We start from the raw sequence: 21,853 nt of genomic DNA, 5'->3' as shown, positions 1-21,853 counted from the left end.
TTACTTTAATGCTCTCAGTTCAAAAATTTTGTGATACATAAAATTATTTTTTAGTAAATGAAGAGATTATAGTTACATTCTCATCATTATGTTGAACTAGATAACTTAACCGTGCGGTATATTAGTAGGATTTGAAAATAATCTTCTATAAATTAAGTTCGAAATAAATGAAAGAATTTATTTTGCTTTAGACATGCAACATTTTCACATATCAATATATGATACCAAAAAATAAAATGAAGCATTAAAATAAATTAAAACACCATAGTCAACATATTAATATATGATACCAAAAAATATAATGAAGCATTAAAATAAATTAAAACACCATAGCCAATTGATTGGGGTGAGGATTCTCTTTATGAAGATGAGGAAGACAATATGTTAGATATATGCTTTGACAAAGTGGCTAGAGAAGGAGATATATCACCTAGGCAATAAAGAAGTAGAAGCAACAAAAAAAAGGCACATAGAAGGCAACATAGTTGGAATGGTAAAATTTTGTTCCAAGGCACCTACAGATGCGATGGGCAAAGCAGAACCATCTGACAGTATCAATAGGTTCAAGAAGATTCAACAAAATCCATAAAGAAAGTATGAATTATCAAGTCTTGTTGGATAGATTTGAAGAAGAAGACAAAAGAAAAATACTTCAAGTTACTTTTAATGATCAATTAATCTTTTTTAATTTATGTGCTTTTGAAATAGAAAATTTGAGGCTGATAACTCAACTTTCTTCTGGATTGACATATTTTTATATTATTTAAGCATCCTCATTTGTAATATCATCATGGAATGTATTACAAACTCCGTGGTGATCTGAAAATATTTAGTTCTCTCTATCTATTATTTTCTTCATGCTTGTTAGGTAGCAGAAATTAAGTATTTCATTAGATTTAGTAAGGTTAGGCCTAATCCTCCTTGCCTCTACTTATTCCATTGATATTCTTTTATGTTTAATAAAATGCCGCTAGACACTGTCTAGTGATAAATTTATTTTTAAAAAAAAAGCAAAAACACCATTGAAAATAATCAGAAGAAAAGATATTGACTTTTTTTTTCTCAGGATATGGTATGCATTAAAATTTGATTAAGATTAATTATTGGAAGTGATGAGTTTAATTAAATAGTGCAATCATTCTTACTCGTGGACAATATCAACTAATCTCCATTTTATTCTAATTAATAACTTTTGAAAACAAAAGAACTTAAATTAAGATGCAATATTGTTAATTTCATTTTCTTGACATGTAGTTAATTTAAAATTATCAATTTTAGAATAAAATAGGAGATAGATGATATAGTTGAACACGGTTACCTTCTTTATATTTTTGACATATGAATAATAATCTCATTATTATCTAAACTTATATCAATTTATATAGATGAATGATAGCATGAAACACATTATCTCATTGAATCAGAAAAAATATGTATTTTTTTTAAAATATTCTTTATCTTATTTGGAAAAAAAATATATTATAATGAAAATTCCAAGGACAACTTTCCAACTTGGTATTTTATTTTAAATTATTTTTTTTAATCGCACTTACCGCTTTTAAAAATGTATTTAATCAAGTACATTCAAGTATGCACATTAATATTCCAAAAACTACTTGCAATTAAGTATAACAAAACATATTATGGAGATTTGGGCCTTCTTTTTTATATGTATAATACTATAGTCATTTTGTCCTCCCTGGACAAATAAAGTAATTGTTCTCCTTCTTATCCAAATTGGATAATTTCTTTAAGGAAACGTAAGGAATCTGATCATTTAAGTTTTATATTGCTTTCGTGCATCACATGAGGGTGATTAATTTGCCAGTCTTCTATCAGTTATTATATCACTATAAGAAAACGGTAAATTATATAATATCTTTTTTATAGTGTATATGAAATTAAAAAGATATCCTACTTGATACTTCTTATATGTATAAAAAAGAAAAGGCTAAAAATACCCTTTACTTATTTAAAAAGATTTAAATATACGCCTTATTCATGTACTGAGTTAAAAATATCCTTCAGTCTACCTTTTGGGTTCATTTTTACCCTTAAAATTAACAGTCTTCTTTTAAATTATAAGTGAATATAGATACATGAGCGAGATAATGTTCTTTATGCGTTTTTTGTGATCTTAAGGAAGAACAAGCAAAAATAGTATATTTGATTCACAAATTTAAATTGAAAAATGTTAAACCTTATTTGGGATGTAAAAGTAGTTTTACAAAATGAGAGTTAAAAAAAATGACATGAACAGCCTTTTCTTTAATATCAATAGCATAAATAAGTCAAACTTTAACCGATACATAAATAACTCTTTTCTCAAAATTGTTTGAGCCTTTTCCCCTTTATTTATTACTCCTTTTATTTTAAAAAAGAATCACTCTATTTCCTTTTTAGTCCGTTTGAAAAAGAATAACCTCTTAAAAAGTCTTTTTTTTTCCTTAAATCATTTTAAATTAAACTAGATAAACCTTTTTGAAACGAAAGAAATACGGTTAATAAAGTGCTACTCATCATCCAATATAATACTCCTAAATCCTAATAATTAAAAGTAAAAATAGACATTGGAAGGAGAGAGAACAACGCGGCAGATATTATTACTATTGTTTAGATGCAAAAAAGCTACCTAAACCCACTTTATTTTCCTTTTTCGTCAGGGTACCAATATAGTAACGAAATCTCTTTTCAAATTTGGAATACAAAACTCAAAACTTTAACTTTTTGCACGTTAATGATCCACATATAAACCTTTTATTACATATCTATGCAAAAAGCATATTTGCCCTTAATCATTTTATTCTCCCCATACTTTTGTGTAGAATAATAATGAGGGAAAAGGGTCTGATATACCCTCAACTTTGTCATTTAGAATTGATATACCCTTCGTTATAAAAGTGGCTCATATATACCCCTATTTGTAAAATAAATGGCTCACATATACCCTTTTCCTCTAACGGAAATGAAAAAAATAGTAATTTTAATCTAAATTTTTATTCTTTTTTTTAAAAAAATATAATCCCATATGAGTAAATTTAATCCTTGTCAAACATATTTTTTTGACTTTTTTTTTGTTTTAATGACTAATTTATAATTATTATTTTGATAATCAAATTTATTTATGTTTCACTAATATTCTAGTAAAACTTATTATAGTTGACCAAATTTTTTCTTCGAATACGAAATTAAATTACAATACATACAAAAAAAAAATAGTTTAAATTTTTTTCTTTAAACTAAGGAATGAAAGAAAAAACAAAATAAGAATAAGAAACTCAAATAATTATAATAAAAGAAGTCAAAAAATAATTTATGTTTGAAAAAATTAAAATATACCTTGAACTTTGATAAAAGAATCATATATACCCCTAAATAATTTTTAAAAAAAAATTAGAAGTAACAAATATAAATTTAAACTAATTTTTTAATTTCCATTAAATGAAGGGTATATGTGAGCCATTTTATAACGGCAGGGTATATGTGAGCCGTTTGTATAACGGTAAGGGCATATATGAGCCACTTTTATAACGAGGGGTATATCAGCTCTAAATGACAAAGTTGAGGGGTATAATATTAATAATAATAATAAATAGAAATTAGATCTTTTCTTTGAAAACTATTACAATGGCAAATTTACTTCAACTCAACCGGTGGAACCATCGTATGTTAATGAACATGTACAATCCAAATAGCAACAACATGCGGCAAAGCAAAATTCGGTCAAAAATAGCCTATAAGCAAACCCCAATCTCTTCCAACAGCCCAGTAATGGTTCTAAATAATTGTAATATTGATTACAAAAAAGGTGTGAAGTACCTAGTTGACAATTCAAAGAACATGAAAATGGTGCCTTTGGAGTTTGTTTTGCCAATTCCAGAAGGTGAAAGGCCATCGATGGCGATTGATGGTTCAATTCCAGTTATTGATATGAGTGGACTCAATGGACCTGTTGTTCAGCAAAGACTATCAACTATACATGCCATTAGTTCTGCTTGTGCTGAATGGGGATTCTTTAGGGTAACTATTAACTTTCTCAACTCTTTCTTCAATTATATTTTCAGTTTTAAGTTAAGTGTACTTGTGGATTGATAGTTTCACGCCATTAGATATAATTTATTAACTAGATATGGTCACTTAACCTTGTTTTTTAACTCAAAAGTTATTCAGCGAGAAGGGTGATTAGTAGGGGTGATCGTGGTTCTGTTTGGATCGGATATTGATTAAAATCAAAACCAAACCAATTTAGTCAGTTTTTTAAATTTCTAAAACCAAATCAAACCAAACGAAAAAAATTAACCATCGGTTTTGGTTATTGTCAGTTTGATTTGGTTTGGTTCAGTTTTTCTGGTTTATTCGGTTTGAAAGTAATAATTTTTTTGAGGACGTACATATCTCGATAGACACAAATACCAAGTACATGAACAATCTACAAAAAAACTAATGTCGGTTCAGTCAAGCAATCAAGCAATATTAGAGTTATAATTACACGAACAAAGTAATTTATTTAAGATAAAGTGTGACTATTTTATGTGAAATACAGTAAGTAAAGAATAAAATGGATTTTGATGGACTTGGATTTGAGATTGTTATACCTTGGCTAAAGTGTTAGGCTTGAAAAAATGATAAAGTTAAAACCTTAAACAAAATATTTTTAATTTATTTACGAATGATATATAAATAATTATAAAATTTATATATCTAAACTATCGGTTCGGTTTGGTTATTCTTGCGGTTGTTTTTTAGTAAAACCAAAACCAAACCAAATAGTATCGATTTTCAAAATTTTAAAACCAAACCTAACCAAGCCAAACTAAACCAGATATCAATTTTTTTTAATCGATTTGATTCAGATTGCAATTTGATTTGATTGTTAACCATAACCATGAACAGCCCTAGTAATTAGTATGAAGAAAAATATTTTTCAAATTATCTTTTTCAACCTCACACCTCAAATTTTCACCGATTTCCACTACTAATCCAGGATTTGATTCCTAATTCTCAATTTAGAATCTAACTCCCAACCTCGACTTGTGACCCAACTTTTGTGTCCTTAGTCGGATCAGGTTGGGATCCCCATTTGCGTGAGAGGAAATTTCATTAATGACAAAAAGATTAAACTTAGGGTGTGTTTGGTATGGAGGAAAATGTTTTCCTGGAAAACAAGTAGATTTTGGACTTATGTTCTCATGTTTGGTTGGTGAGTAGAAAATATTTTTCGGAAATGATTTTTAATGTTTGATTTATGAATGAAAAATTTTTTTGAGGAATATTTTTTATTTTTACTAGAATACAAAATAATTTATGAAATTGAAAATATTTTTAAAAATATTTTTTTTTTGGGTGGTGGTGATAAGGGGTGGGGGTAGTGGTGGGGGGGGGGAGCAGAGGGAGGAGGTAGGAAAGAAAAAATAAAAATTTGAAGTTGATAGTATTTTTAAAAAATAAAATTAATTTTTTGGGGTTAGTAGGGGTGGGTAGGGGGGGGGAGGTAGGAGCTTAAAAATAAAAATTTGGAGTTGAAAATATTTTTAAAAAGTAAAATTAATTTTTTGGGGAGGGGGTGGTGTTGGGGCGGGGGGTAGAGGGGGAGGGTGGTCAGAGATCGGTGAAAAAATAAAATTTTGAAATTGAAAATATTTTTTTAAAATTTATGTTTTTCCAAAAAAAAAAATGTAATTTAAAATTGGAGGAGAGCTTTGAAAAATGTTTTCCTTAATTTTTGAAGGGAAGTCATTTTCCTTAATTTTGAGGAAAATGAGTTGATTTGAAAAACATTTTCCAAAACTTTTGCCCCAACCAAACATGAGAAAATTGAAAAATATTTTCCAGAAAATGTTTTCCTTCATACCAAACACACTCTTAATATATCTCTTTAGTTAATTATGATTGCCTAATTACGCAATTTTGTTTGTGGGGGTATTTTGTTTGCATAATTCACTTGCCATCATACAAACATGATAAGTATATATATATATATATATATATATACAAATATTGTATTTATATGTTTAGAAAATTTAGATTTTATACGAATCAAATATATTAACAAGGTAATTATATACAAGCTAGGGTAAGGATATACAAGTTTTAGATTTATACAATTTGGAAGATTTTGGATTTATACAATTAGCAATCAAATTATACAAATTTTGAATTTATACAATTAGCAACCGAATTATATAAATTTTGAATTTATACTATTAGGAACCGAATTATACAAATTTAGAATGTGGGTCACATAATTATGAATGTAAGTTAGTGGCAAATGATAATTTCATCAAACTATAGTTGTGTTAGTTAGTTAACTTGTATATGTTTACTTATCCACGTAATTTTTTCGAGTCAAGATGAAGGTCGGTTCCAAGGTCGGGTGTCGGGGTTGGATCACTAGTCACGTGTCGAGGTGGGGTTTTGACTTAAATGTCAGAGTCATATTATAGGTTGAGAGTCGAGGTCGTATCCCAAGTCAAGTATCAAGTTTGTTTCCAGATTAGTCATAAAAATCAAGTGTTGAGGTTGGATATCGATTAAGAAGTCGGGTTTCTGATTGAAAGTCACGGTCGGATCTCGACTCAAAAATCAGATCTTGGGTTGAGAGTGGGTTCAGATCACAAAGTAAATGAAGTACTTTAAACCCTGACATTGTCACACCTTTGTAAACAAGTAACTCCCTCCATCCAAGAATAGTTGTCCACCATATAAAAAAAATTCAACAATACTTGTCCAATTTAAACAATCAAGAGATAATTTACTTTTTATGTCTATTTTATCCTTACTACTAAATATTAATTATCATCTAACATATTTTTCAAAATATTAAATTTAATAAAGCCAAAAGATAATATAGTAATATTACTCTATTATTTATTTATTTATTGTTTCTTCATAAAAATTTAAGAATTTATTCACATTTTGACAATAAAAAGTTAGAATTTCCACAGGTGACTAATCATGGTATAAAAGAGTCCCTCATGGATGAAATGGTGCAAGTGGTAGAAGAATTTTTCAATCTTCCATTAGAAGAGAAAATGAAGTATGGTTCAGATGATGTGATGGATCCAGTAAGATATGGAACAAGTTTGACCACTACTAGAAAGCATGCCCTTCATTGGAGGGACTTTCTCAGGCACTATGGTGGTCTAACTCCACATACATATCACCTTTGGCCAGCTAATCCTCCTGCCTACAGGTAATTATCATGATATCTACTAAATTTTAACGAATTATTGTGTATCTAAAATAAATTATACCTAATTTAACTCACATATATATTTATCTAGCGAACAAAAGGTGATACAAATTTTAATTTGATAAACTATTATGATCAAACGTAATTATGATCTGAACTAGTGAGATATGTATTATTTAAACAAAAATATACTATAAAGGAAAAATCATTGGTCAATGATGACTCTCCGTAATAATTATACTCCATATGATCTTTAATTAGCTAATTTAGCTCTTATAGGTGATCATCATTCATGTCAAGTATTTTTTGTTACTCCATTAAGAAAGCCGAAAGGTGAATCCTTATAGATCTATTATCCCTTCAAAGAATAGAAAATGATAATTTTTAATCATCTAACTGAAGCAAAAACAAAAAGAACCAAAACGATTATATATGATACCTATGTTTACTAACATAAGATAAAATTTTAAGTTTGGTAAAAGATTACGTATGTACATTCGGGATAACTAATCTCGAGATAAAATGGGTAAATAATAAAAATATCTCTTTAAACCCTTTTTTATAATTTATACATCACTTTTCACTTTCATGAAGGATATTCTTTAAATAAATAACTTGTTCTTAAAATTTATGCGATGGATATTATTTTGAATATAACAAACCAAACGCTGAATAGAAAATAGTGTCAACATAACTTAATCAAACTACTTTGGTTTTAATTCCTTATCATGCCTCATAATCGGAGGTAGATATCAGTAATTACCACCCGAACAACTCCTCATGATTCTAATCAATTCTTACGTGTATATGTGTGAAGGGACGTTGCAAAAGAGTACTTAAAGGAAGTTTGGCAACTTGCGGTAATAATATTTGGTGCAATATCAGAAGGACTAGGACTTGATCCAAATTACATAGAGAGTTCACTTGGAGATGAAGGGACTCAATTGGTAATTTCAAATTATTATCCAGCATGTCCTGAGCCAAACAAGACATTGGGACTTGCTCCACATTCAGATCATGGTGGTCTCACTATTGTGATGGACAATGGCATTCATGGCTTGCAAATTAAACACAATCAAACATGGTACTCTGTCCCTAGTATACCTGGCACTTTCGTTGTCAATCTTGGAGATTTTTTGGAGGTTAGCGTCATTATTTTTGCTTTCAACTTAACTTATATATTTTAATCGTGAGTGTCAATTGATTACGATACTTGAGACGGGTTTAAAATACAAGAATTACACCAAATCAACTTAGAAATGAATGATCTTGAGTTCTTGATCCCACTTGTCTGATTGACAATGGGACAAGTAGAGTCAAAAGTTCATTTTGGTATTATCAAAAAGTTACATGAACTATGATGAGCCGAGTCAAAATGGCTAAATGAGTTATTGTAACTCAACTTATCCACTTTTACTAAGTTTCGATTTCTTTACTTTTTATTCTTGAAGTTCAAGATCTTTTTTGACAATATTTTTATGAGTCAGTTGGGTCACATAGAGAGCATAAATCAGCTCAACTTTCTGTCAATTGAATTGAGTCTGTTAAAATAAATTGAATCGTTATTAAGTCATATCCTCAGGTATTGAGTAATGGAAAGTACAAGAGTATAGAACATCGAGCAATAGTCAACACGGAGGCAGCTCGAATCTCTATAGCAGTGGGTCACGGCCCAAAAATGGACGCAATAGTTCAGCCTGCAAGCCCACTTATCAAAGAGAAGAGTGAAAGCAAGTATCGACCCATTATTTACAAAGACTATATTAGAGCCCAACAAAGCACTATTAAGAGAGGGAAAAGTGCCTTGGATGAGATAATGAACAATAATATATAGACCGCTAAATTTTAGCATACGATCAATCCTCGTACATGGTCATGTTTCTAATAACATGGTCTCGTTTGGTTTGAATTCGATAAGTTATGTTAAAATTATTCATATATCGTCTTTACTAAAAATAGATGGTGCTTAATATTTGTTATTTTATGAAATCAATGCATATATATCTTTCTATTTACCCTTGTGAGTTAGTATTAGTTTTGACTTTTGAAAGTGTTAATTTGATCAACATAGAAAAATTAAATGATTAATTAATGTTCATTGGTCAATTTAATTAATTAAAAATAAATTAATTCATGGTCAATTATATAAAATTTCATTTCTAGGATAGGATATACTCCTTATTTAGTTGTCCACTTTACGAAAAGACACACATATTAAGATAACAATAATTAACATAGTAAAGTTACAATTTTACCCTTATTAAATATGGTTTCAAAAAGAAATGAAATAAAACTTAAAAATTTTCAAAAAGTTTAAATTAGGATATAATAGAAAAAAATTTGTCATTTCTTGATTTGTCAAAATGGACAAATAAATAGGAATATCTAAAAGAAGAAATATGGATAAGTAAACAGGAACAGAGGGAATACTATATTAGAGTACAATAGTAAATTTACATAGTTTCTTAAGGGGCGTAGAAAGCATTGAACATCGAGCAGTAGACCGTAGTCATTGAGAATTTGATATTTGGAGATTAAAATTATATTTGAATTTGTACTCCATTTGAAAAGACGTCAAACTAAATATTGAAACTCGAAAAACTCAAAATTTAATATTTTAAAATTATATAAAAAGTATTATATGTCATAATAATTAATAAATATAAAAATTATAATAAAAATAAATATATTTGAAACTCAATTTAAAAAATGCTAGACCGCAATTACATTTTTATTTATGTTATATTCAGTGAGTAGAAAAAAGTATTTTTGTAAAATATATGTACATATGTATCGCAAAACGAATACATATGTACATATGTATCGCAAAACAAATATATATGTACATATTTACCCTTATAAATAAGGAGTGAGATTAATATAGTGGGAATAAAAAAGAGATACTGGATTAAGAAACAAATAAATTTAATATAAATAATTTATTTAAATTACTTTTGAAATTGATGTTTTTTAATTTTATAGGTGTGTAAATTGAATATTGAAGGGAAAATTATTGTTCCGATAGTAATTGACTAGAAACATGTTATTATTCCGATTATAATTGACTACAAACATGAGTATTCAACTGGTTACACACGAAACGAAACTAGCTTTACTACCTCACGCTATTTTAAATCAAACGGCAGATGACAAAATATAATTCTACTTAGAAATAATGTAATTTTTTTTTTAAAAAAATTAATGAAAGAATTTATAACTATAAAAATATCCATGGTATATAAACCATAAATTATAAAACTTCTCTTTTTATAAAAAAATATCATATGAAACAATGTTTCGTAAATTGAAACTAAATTACATACACTATAAGGATCAAACTCAAATATAAGGCAATCTATTGTTGAGCTACTACTTAATTGCTTACATTATGCATGTCTATCTTCTATATATTATATATATATTGCTGCTTGATCATCAACGTAAGCCATTTTCCTTGTACAAATTAAGATTTGATTGCACGTTATATATGTAAATATCCATAAACGTTCAACTACCAACTACCTAACTAGGTAGTAAATTGCTCATCTTGCAAAGTTGTTATTTAGTGGTGGTTCTATTGCTACATGTTGTGTACGTTCTCGATCTATATCTATCTGAAATGCATTCATATAGTTGTAACAGAATCAAGCTTGCTTTTCACCAAGGGGTTCATCATCTATTACAAATTAATCTTGTATGTACAATATGATTTAACTAACAATATACAGATTGTTGCAAATAGGAAATATAGTACTCATTATAACAAGCTAACCTTCATTGATATGTCAAAAATGTTTTCATTATCAGCTCTATAAGTTACTAAGTCCTTTATTTATATATGGTAACATCTGAAATAATACTTTGTAATCCTAAGATTATAATCTAAAGATTAAAGGGAGTACTCAATGGCTAAATAGTTTTGTACTTCTTGGACCAATAAATCAATAAATTTTGAGTTAGGTTTGTGTAGGGTTAATGAAATAATCTAAATTAAACTTGAACCAGTGAGACAGATGAATTAATTAGTGAATATATATATATATATATATATATATATATATATATATATATATAAAATCAATCAAATAACACTGATTGAATATTGTGCTTTCAAATAACAATACGGGGAACCGATACATATTGCATGGCGTTCACCCATAAGAGGTGTCAATGAGTCTTTAGCTCATTAGTTTATCCTTCTTCTTGAACTCTAACCCTTATAAATAAAAGTGATTTATTTCTTTTGTGAGAACTTCGATTATTAGTGACGTGAATTATGATGATTGCATACCTCTAGGGATGGCAATGGGGCAGGGCGGGATGGGTTTAAGACTATATGGGCGGGGGCAGGTTTAAAGTTGTGTGGGGCGTGTCGCATATTGCAGGACGAGTTTAAAGTGGGTTTTTTAAAAATTATTGTGGGGCGTGATTTTATGTGGTTCAAACTTAATTTTAACTTTTTACTTGTTATAAGAGGGAGAGATCAACATTAGATATTAAGATAATTTCATCAAAGCTACTAAAATATTAAATGAAAATGGTTCAATAAAAAATAACACTATTTCTTACATGTTTTCCAATTGACCTCTAAAAAATAAAATTTTAAGTGACTATCCTATTAATTAAATTAATACAGTGAATTTATTTTTAGTATCAAACATAACTAAAAAAAATTATTTAAAAAGTTATGTGGGGCGAATTCTTGTGGGGCAGGGTGTTGAAAATAGAAAGAGTTGTTGCGGAGCGGGGCGGGTCGAGGCGAATTAAAAATTTTACGGATTAAGCTCAACCTATACCACACCGCCCTATACCGCCTCATTGTCAACCCTACTTATGTAGGAGAAATCTATAAGTTTATTGAACTAGCTAGTATGTCGGACTCCAAATTACTACAAGAAATATTTACTCCTGGAAAGTAAAAATATCTCTACTTTCATAAATGCCTTAAATATAAAAGTAACTCTTCCATGATTTCTTAGTTAGGTAAACCTTCATTTATTTATAAAAGGATAAAAATTGAATGAAAAATAATGATAATATTTTATAGGAAACATCATTTATTTTGAAATAGAAAAAATATGTAGTAAAAACACCATATGTATCAAAGGATAAAAAAATACCCTCTTTTTCATTATTTATTCCACCAAAGAGCTGATAGATTAATCTTATTTCAAATATTAAGAGAACTATATTATATATATTACAACAACTGCAGATTGTTTTGACTTATTTGTCTGAAATTTACAAAACAATCACAAATGCAAATACATACATAAACATGCACAAATCCAAACATATATTCTTCTTCTTTTATTTTTTAATTAAAACACACTTTTTCTCAGCAAACCTTCTGCCGACTCCTTAATCAACTTCCAAGCTGAAATTACATGTCTGTCCTCCGTGAGAGTAGCACCTACTGCAAACCTTAACATGTATATTCCACCAACTATTGTGTGAGTCATGTAAACTAGACCCGTTGAATTAACACTATCAAGTAATTTCTTGTTTAAAAACTCGATATACACCGGTTCATGTTCCTTATTAGGGTTGAACCGGAAGCAGACGAGTGAAAAACGTCGTGGCACGACAACTTCAAACCTCGAATCAGACCTAATGAACCCTTCAAACATTTTGGCCATACGAACATCGGACCTGATGTGACTCTGAAGATTGGCTACGCCATAACTACGCATGACGAGCCATAATCGGAGAGACTTGAACTTTCGTCCCGTACCGATTTGCCAGTCCTTGTAATCCACAACCGAGTCGTATTCGGATCGTTTATTTCGTAGGTACTCAGGATTCGTGCTCAATGCCTTGACTAACACGTTTGGTTCTCTCACCCACATGCAACAACAATCTAAGTAACTTAGTAGCCACTTATGAGGGCTTAGGCTCAATGAGTTAGCTCGTTCAATTCCATCGAGGTATCGTCTAAACTCTGGACATATACATGCGCTCCCTCCATAAGCAGCATCCACGTGAAGCCAAATGTCGAATTCCTCAGCCAGCTGACCCAGCTGGCTGAGAGGATCGACGGCTGTAGTGGAAGTGGTCCCAACAGTAGCACAGAGGAAAAGCGGGACAAGTCTAGCAGCAACATCAGCTTCAATAATTCCACGTAGAACTGCGGGAGATAAAGCGAAATCGCTTTCAATACAAGTTGGCACCGCACGAATATTGCATGGTAAAATACCAGCTACCTTGCAGGCTTTGGTATACGTAGAATGCGTTTGATCAGAACCATAGACTACAAGCTTTCCGATGTTATCAACGCCTATGTTATCGAGTTTACGATCACGTGCAGCAATTAACGTGCATAGGATCGCTTCACTGGTTGTACTTTGAAGTACACCACCACCCGTGCCAGAAAACATGAAGGCTTTTGGTAATTTCAACATATTAGCGAGCCAGTCCATGACTATCATTTCCAACTCCGTCATGGCCGGCGAAGCCAGCCAGTTAAACCCGACGGAGTTGAAACAATTGCAAAGCATTTCACCAATGAACGCTGCGGAACTAACAGTAGCTGGAAAAAATGCGAAGAAATTCGGGCTCAACCAATGGGTCATACCGGGGACAATATGGTTGTGGACATCTTTCATAATTGCCTCGAATGGTTCGGGGCAGTAGGGGGCATTTTCGGGTAATTGAGTACGGAGATAACCCGGTTCGACTTGGCTTAGAACCGGGTAGGTCTCAATATTCTTGTAGTAATCAGCAATGAAGTCCACCATTTGATGGGCTTGGGTCCGGAATTCTTCCGGGTCAAGCGGGTTGAATTTTGGAACGTTGGTTTGGGTTGGAGAGCTGTTATTGGAATCAAGGCTTCCCATGATTTGATTTTTGGAACAATTTAAGGTACGTTAATACAGTGAAAATAATGAGATTGATCACAGAAGAACAAGTATATATTTCGTTACTCTTGTAAGAAATAAATAATGAGTTAGAGAAAAGGGAATTAGAAAGGTACATTTTATAGGAGAAATTAAAAGGTGACGGGGATTGAATTAAATGGGGAAAGAGAAATAAAAGGGAAAAAGGTAGTTAGGAAGAGAGAAATTAGAGTTGAGACAAAAAAGGAGAATTTGGTATTGGTTGTAGTAATAAAAATTCAAAAGCAGCCAATTTTGTTGGGCTTGCGGCCAGGTGCTAATCAGATGGAGTTAAAATTAAACATATTAAACAGATTGGTAATTTGATATAAAAATTAAATTGGGTTATGATCAGTCTTATTTAATCTCTTTAATATCAATAATTTTAACATATCGTTATTTGACTTTTATAATTATAATTTAAATTTCAATTAAAGAAAATCTATAACAAAAATATTACAAATGAATGGATAAATTCAAAAAATAAATACTAGTAATTGATATATTTAAAGGAAAATGCACACGTATCCGCTTAACCTATGCCCGAAATTCCAGAGACACATTTATACTATACTAAGGTTCTATTACCCAATAAACTTATTTTATAAGTAACTTTCTACCCCCTTTCGGCTTACGTGGCACTGGATTTAAAAAAAAAGTTAACCACCGTTAACCTCACAAGATATGTCACGTAGGCCGAAAAGGGATAGAAAATTATTAATAAAATAAGTTCGAGGGGTAATAGAATCTTAATATAGTATAAGTATCTCTGATATTTTGGGCATGTGTTGAGGGGGTACTTGTGCATTATCTCTATATTTAATATAGAAACATGTGTTACGTCAATGCAAATAAAAAATTTTAAAACGAATAAAAATTAAAGATTAAATTGAGCTCAATTTAATATTCACATAAAATGAGTTAAGATTTAAATGAGTTGAGATTTGACTCAATTCAAATTATATTGAGTATAACTCTTAAATTATAAACAGTTTAGGTGGACTACCTATGTTTGAGCTCCATTTTGACACTTTTGGTATGTTGTTGTGTCTTTGAATCATTTCTAATTACCATAATATAGAAGAACCCAATTTTTATTCACAAATTTTGAAAATAATTTTAAATTCTTATTAATAAATTATTTCATTACGTGTAAAATAAATATAAAAAAAACATTATTAATACTAATTAATTTAAAATAACTTTAATTAAATACTTTTTATATCGTAACCACACATGAGGTACTTTTTTGTTTGTAATACTCGTGTTGACACAACACAAGAATGGGTAGAACATATTTAAAGTAACCGATACCATTTAATATAATTTTAATTTTAGGAAGCACATATGTTGACGGTTTTGTGTGTGCTTTATACAGCTGATAGCTCTAAGTGTGACCTGTTAGTCTCATAGAATCCGATAATTTTAATAGTGAAATACTTAATTGACTTGTGACTTGTTGCAGAAAAAAAGTTAAAAAATGAGCCAAGAATATAACATCTAAAGAAGGAAAAAATATGTCCATCAATCAGGACAAAGAAATCAAAAAGAAAAGAAACTAAATCACACTACATCAAGAGTGAAAGTCATGATTTGATGTACGAGACACAAAAGAAAAACAAATATTGCATAAGAAAGATGTCTTGTTCTCTAGAATTAACCAGATTTCAAAATCAATCAAGCATATCATGATTAATCAGGGATTCCAAAAATCAATCAAAATATATTTAAGATTGTAGAATATATTCAAGATTGTATTTACTATTGCAATAAAGATATGTCTTGATCTCTAGAATCAATCAGACCCTAGAATCAATCAAGCAGATCATGATAAATCATAAATTTCATAAATCAATCAAGTATATACAAAATTGCAGAATGTATTCAAGATTGTAGAACAAATCAACTAAGGAAGGAAAGAGATAATGTGCATCAATCAAATGATACTTTCAACACAGCAAGATCAGTTAACATCCAATACTACAAGGAAGAAATCAATGTTAAGAGATGCATTCAAGTTAACTAACAAGATCAGCCAAAGATTCAAAATCACAAGAAGATCATCATACAAAGAAACAAATTGACTTGCTCATGCACATAAATTATATGGACATAAATCAACAAATCAATTCATCCTTCTTGACTTTTACTATTTTTTTATTTTACTAACGTGCGAGTGACTGACTGACTAGAATAAAAAATCGACTAAAGGAAATTTTAATTCACCCCTCTTACTTTTACGACCCACATGTAAAAAGTTATAAATTACAAATGAGGTACTTTTTGTTTGTAACAGAAAATGTTTGACATGACATAACAATTGTACAATATAATTAAATATCAGAGGTCTAAAGTGGGAGGCCTTAAATCACTTGAATTCCCTTAAATCGTGTGTGTTTTATATAATTAAAAAAGAATATGGTGTTCTATTTACTAATGCTGGTTACTAACTTGAGTACTATTTATTACTAGCTCTAATACATTTAGTGGTCCTTTAGTAGGATATACAAGCATAATGTTAAATATTGTATAGTATAATATTACTAATGCTGACATTAATAATATTTGTATTAATTATATATATTGAAATTAATTCTTTAGTGTTTAATTTTTATATTAAAAATAACATGTAGTACAATATTTCTAAAAAAAAAAAACAAATGTTTTTTTTAAAAAAAAGCCTTTCATAAATATGGTGGAACGGATGTTATTATACTGTTAATATAATTAATATCATAGTACCCTTTTTATTATAATTTATATGAAATATATTTTTTCAGAGTCAATTCAATTAACTCTTTGATACTAAATAGAAATATATCAATTTCAGAAACTATAAGAAAGTATTATAACTTATAATTTGGAAATATATTTTTTTAAATATTTAAATTTTCTTCAATACGAAATTATCTTTGTATTCCATTCTCCGTCAAATTTCTCAAAGTAAATTTAAATTAAATCCAGCCTCAATATAAATATCTCAATTAAAAAAATTTAAAAGCATTGTATTATCCGTTAGATCGTTAGAAGGAGACTGTTGTCCAAAACATGTTGCACCGCAAGGAAAAATATTGCATCAGAGTTTTGGATATGAACAATTAGTTGTTGAAGGTTGAGACTGTTCCTAATAGTCAAAGAACTTGAATATTGACAACTATGACATATTAATATTCTCTCAATTTGTTTTTACTTGTTTAGTGTATAAAGAAAATTTCAAATAAATATTTGCTTATTTTATTAAATTTAGAGGTAACTATTTATCTTCTTTAATTCATTTTGCCATTAAGTTATCATTTCTCAAACTTATAATTAAAGTGGCAATAGTCAAAATTAAAATTTCAAAATACAGAAAATACAAGTAGTTTGATAAAATAATATTTTTATCAATTTAAAACTGCATACTTATATTATGTCTCACTACTCACTGGTATGTCATAATTAAATTAATTGTCATGTGTAATGAAATAGTGAACAATAAAAAAACAAATTCATAAATTTGCAAACAAATTTTGCCGCATTCATGATGTCAATACTGATTGGCTGATAAGTGATAAGTAGAAAATTATACTACATAGTATGAAACCATAACGCAGGTCAAAGATCGTAGCAAAATATATATGTCCCTTACGTTTTTTCGATCCATTTTAATTATCGTGTTTATTAAAATTATAGTATAGTAATTATTTTTAAAATAAATAAAATTAATTATTATTTTTTATGATTATCTATATTCAGTAAAGGATAAGTAAAAGAAATGGACTTGAATTTATTTTCTCTATTCCCCTCCAACCCACATATTGTGTCACGTTGGTCATCATTATCCTTCTACACAAGCTGTGCCTTTGACTATTCATTACCTATCCATAATGTTTTTATTAAAAATATACAAATTTTGACAAAACGTTTTGATTCATATTCATTATTAAAAATTATGCAATATATAAAAGTTAAGTGAATTATTATGAATATATATTTAATTTTATGTACAAATATATTTAATATAATTTTATTTTAATTTTTTAAAAATATTCTTCGTTAAATTTTTGCCAGCACTTAAAAATGCATGCATAATAACTAGGGAAGTCAAAGAGGACGTTGCTCCTTTAAAATGGGAAAGGAGCAAAAAACTTCATGCTTGAAACGACCAACTGCACAATTTAAATTTGAAACGGTTTAATCTACCCAAATAAAAATGGAAAATAAATGATCACGTATAAAATTGAGTCATCATGGCGTGTTTTATATTTATCTTTTGCGTTGAATTTTTTTTCTAAATTAATAGTAAATTACTAAATTTGTTTGGGATAGGCACGATTCAGAAAAAAACTTTATTTTATAATGGATTATATTAGGCTTCAAATAATAATGTGTTATTATTAACTCTTCATTTTACTTTAATATTTTGCTATTATCTAATTTGTCATCAGCTGAGGAGTAATCAGTTTTGGAAACACTAAAGTTTTGTATATCGTCCATGTAGGGTTAACTTGTCATCATCTAGAGATTTTAATATAATAAATCTCTATATGTGCATATGTATAATAAATTTAAAACTGTGATATTTGATATAAATATATTTGTCTTCTAATGAATGTCTATTCATAGAGATACTTCGGAGAAAAGTAAGAAATTTTAGTTAGAGAGATCAAGTCAATTTTTCCTATAAATAAAAGGTTTTCTTGTAATGTATTTGTATGAGTATACCTCAAATTATGATATTATTCGGAGAAATAAAAATCTTCTCTCTTCTTCCTATTACTTTCTTTTTATTGATTTATATTGTTCTATATAGTTTCATAACAATATTATCAAAAACCTATTTTTTATTAACCCTAGAATTGAAAATGAAAAATGCTTTGTTTACTCTTGTTCTTTCGATAAAGAATTCAATCATATCATATAATATCTAAAAAATATATACCTCTCAAATAATCTTAAAAGAATATCTCTAAAATAATTGAGTATGCAAAAAATGAGATGTTATTTTTAATAAAATAATTGATCGAGCTAGGCAACTTTTCTCTTTTCCTAACTTGACCAATTCCATAGATATTCTTTTGGTCCTTAGTTTCATATTAATGGTATAAAATGAAACCTCTACGTCTCTCTTTGTAAGAGTAATCACTATCCATTAAAGATTTAAAGTAAAAGAATATGAATAAATCAAGGGGAAAAGGCCAAAAAATCTTTAAAATAGACATTTTTTAACTAAACTATTGGCGGTAAAGGCATATTAGATCAAACTATAAACGAATGACCTTTTTTTTATTTCATTTCATATAATTTAAAGAAATTTTTTAACCCTTATCCTAATTTAAGTGAAATTGGAAAAGAAAACATAAGTAAAAGATTTTAAGAGGATTGTTAATAATGAATATAAGAGAAACTTGGGAATGATCAGATTAAGAATTTAAGTGTAGAATTGATTTTATAGCTCATTCCATAATATTACAAGGTTGTCTTCTGTTTACAAGATGTAGAATAAAAGGGATAATGCACAAGTATCCCCTCAATCAATGCCCGAAATTTCAGAGACATGTTTATATTATACTAAGGTCCTATTATGCCTTGAACTTATTTTATTAATAATTTTTACCCCTTTTTGGTCTACGTAACGCTATCTTGTGAGCTCAACGTTGGTTGATTTTTTTTTCAAGCTGCCACATAGGCTGAAAAGAGGTAGAAAATTACTTACAAAATAAGTTCAGGAAAGTAATAGGACCTTAGTATAATATAAATGTGTCTTTAAAATTTCGAGCATAGATTAAGGGAATACTTGTGCATTTTCCCCAAAAAAAAATATACTCCTTTAATAGCACAAAACATGCACATTTCCTTTCATTTTCCATCATGTCCTCTCGAAACTATATCAATTTTGAAGTAATCCTCATTATACTACACGTAATTAATAAGTATCACTAAGATCATGTAAATATCATATAATAGTTGTACACAACACAAGCATATGTATGTGAAAAAAACAGCTTGTACATTTCTTCCTAATTGGTCCACTTAATTCTTCAACAATCGATCTTGTCATTCCTTTATTATATTAAGCACCTTGTGATTAGTTATCAAAATTAAATTTGCATCTCTAAAAAAATACTTCAGAAAAATGATTGATTTAACAGTCATGAAAGCAAATATCGGACAAATTCATATATAATCAAACATGCATGAAAAGAAAACAACCCTTAGGGCTTAGAATCATTGCAAGATAAACTGTGTGGTAAGAGTGAAACAAAAAAAAATTAAATGAAGACAAGACCACTAGATGTTAATTATACTAAGGGTGGTCATATAAAAATTAAATGAAGAGAAGACCACTAGATGTTAATTATATTAAGGTTGGTCGTATAAAAATTAAATGAAGACAAGACCTTGAATCAAGTCCAATTACATTTCGAAGACTTTGAAAAGCCTAGACCAAGAAATATATTAGACTGAACTTTCATTCTCTTAAAAAAATTACAAACCATACCTGCATTTATTATGGTCCATAATTTTTGCTTCATTGAGATACTATTAGTATCATAGTACTGGTGTCATTTAGGTCGATAATTTTACTTAACTGATTAGTATCATATATTGTATTGGTGTCATTTAGGTTGATAATTTTGCTTAACTGATATTAAATCATAAGTATATATGTATATATGTTGTATGGGTATCATACAATTTTCTTGTTTAGAAATTAACTTATTAGTCAATGATACTATAAGAGTATATGTAATATTATTGTGGTATCATTAAGGTTTCTTGTTCATAAATTAATTATTAGCTAATGATACTATAAGAGTATATGTATATTTATGTAATATCATTAAGGCTTCTTGTTCATAAATTACTAATTAGTCAATGATACTATAAGAGTATATGCATGTATATTGTTGTGGTATCATTAAGGTTTCTTGTTCATTAATTACTCATTAGTTAATGATACTAAGAGTATATGCCGTTGTGGTATCATTAAGATTTCTTGTTTAGAAATTACTCACTAGGCAATGATACTATAAGAATATGTATGTTTTCTATGGTATCATTAACGCTATAGTATCAATAAATAATGAGTAATTTTTAAACACGAAACCTTAATGATACCGATATAATATACATACTTAATACTACTATTAACATTTATCAATTTGCTAATCCACTTTTTACTTCATGAACATCACTTTTACAATTAATATAGCCGGGGATCTCTTGCAATTATTATAATATTGGGGGAGAAAATGAAAATAATCAAGGAACTTATTAAGGAAGAAAAAAAGAAAAGAAAACTTAAGGAGGATTCTCATTGCATAGAGGAAGATGGTTGTGACTTGTGAGGATATATAAAGATTAAGCTATGTATTAAAGTGAGTTATTTCTAGGATTAATGATGGATTTTTATGTTTCAGAAACTGAAAAGAAATAGGGGATAAAGAAGAATAAATAGCGGAGGTGAAATTAAAACTCTTAAATCAATTAAAGTAGACTCTAGTTGTGAGGATATGTATATAAAAAAAAATTCTTTTGTTATGAGATGTGACAAACATAAAAATATCCACAACATAATAAATATATTAACATAAAATGGCGTTCATTGATCACTTAAAAACTCGCATTCGGTGAATTCAAAATTGTTCTTCTACATTTTTTTTGTGCTTAAAAAGTTTTTGAATTGTCACTGAGGATCATTGGTAGTTTTGGTTGTAATGTGACATAGAAAATGTGGGGAAATTATGTTATGTTATTGTCTTCGCTTTAGGTATATCAATGTATCTCTCAAGTGTATATTTGA

The 21,853-nt window shown here is 28.8% G+C and overlaps 2 protein-coding genes across 2 annotated transcripts; one reads left to right on the top strand and one right to left on the bottom strand.

The window, feature by feature from the left end:
• The first annotated feature begins 3,602 nt into the window (after positions 1 to 3,602).
• LOC101251599 (2-oxoglutarate-dependent dioxygenase 19) lies at positions 3,603 to 9,207 on the top strand. Its single transcript, XM_004243252.4, has 4 exons — positions 3,603 to 4,020; positions 6,945 to 7,192; positions 8,010 to 8,334; positions 8,775 to 9,207. Exons 1-4 carry the CDS (start codon positions 3,628 to 3,630, stop codon positions 9,024 to 9,026), a joined length of 1,218 nt encoding a protein of 405 aa, XP_004243300.1. The 5' UTR covers positions 3,603 to 3,627; the 3' UTR covers positions 9,027 to 9,207.
• A 3,082-nt stretch (positions 9,208 to 12,289) lies between these two features.
• LOC101251901 (tryptophan decarboxylase TDC1) lies at positions 12,290 to 14,168 on the bottom strand. The gene has a single exon (XM_004243253.5). The coding sequence runs from the start codon at positions 14,026 to 14,028 to the stop codon at positions 12,514 to 12,516; it is 1,515 nt and encodes a 504-aa protein (XP_004243301.1). The 5' UTR covers positions 14,029 to 14,168; the 3' UTR covers positions 12,290 to 12,513.
• Positions 14,169 to 21,853: the final 7,685 nt, after the last annotated feature.

Source organism: Solanum lycopersicum, chromosome 7, assembly GCF_036512215.1.
Source record: "Solanum lycopersicum chromosome 7, SLM_r2.1".
In the NCBI taxonomy this organism is placed as follows: domain Eukaryota; kingdom Viridiplantae; phylum Streptophyta; class Magnoliopsida; order Solanales; family Solanaceae; genus Solanum; species Solanum lycopersicum.
The sequence above is the reverse complement of the archived record's forward strand: the minus strand, read 5'-3'. Positions and strand labels throughout refer to the sequence as shown.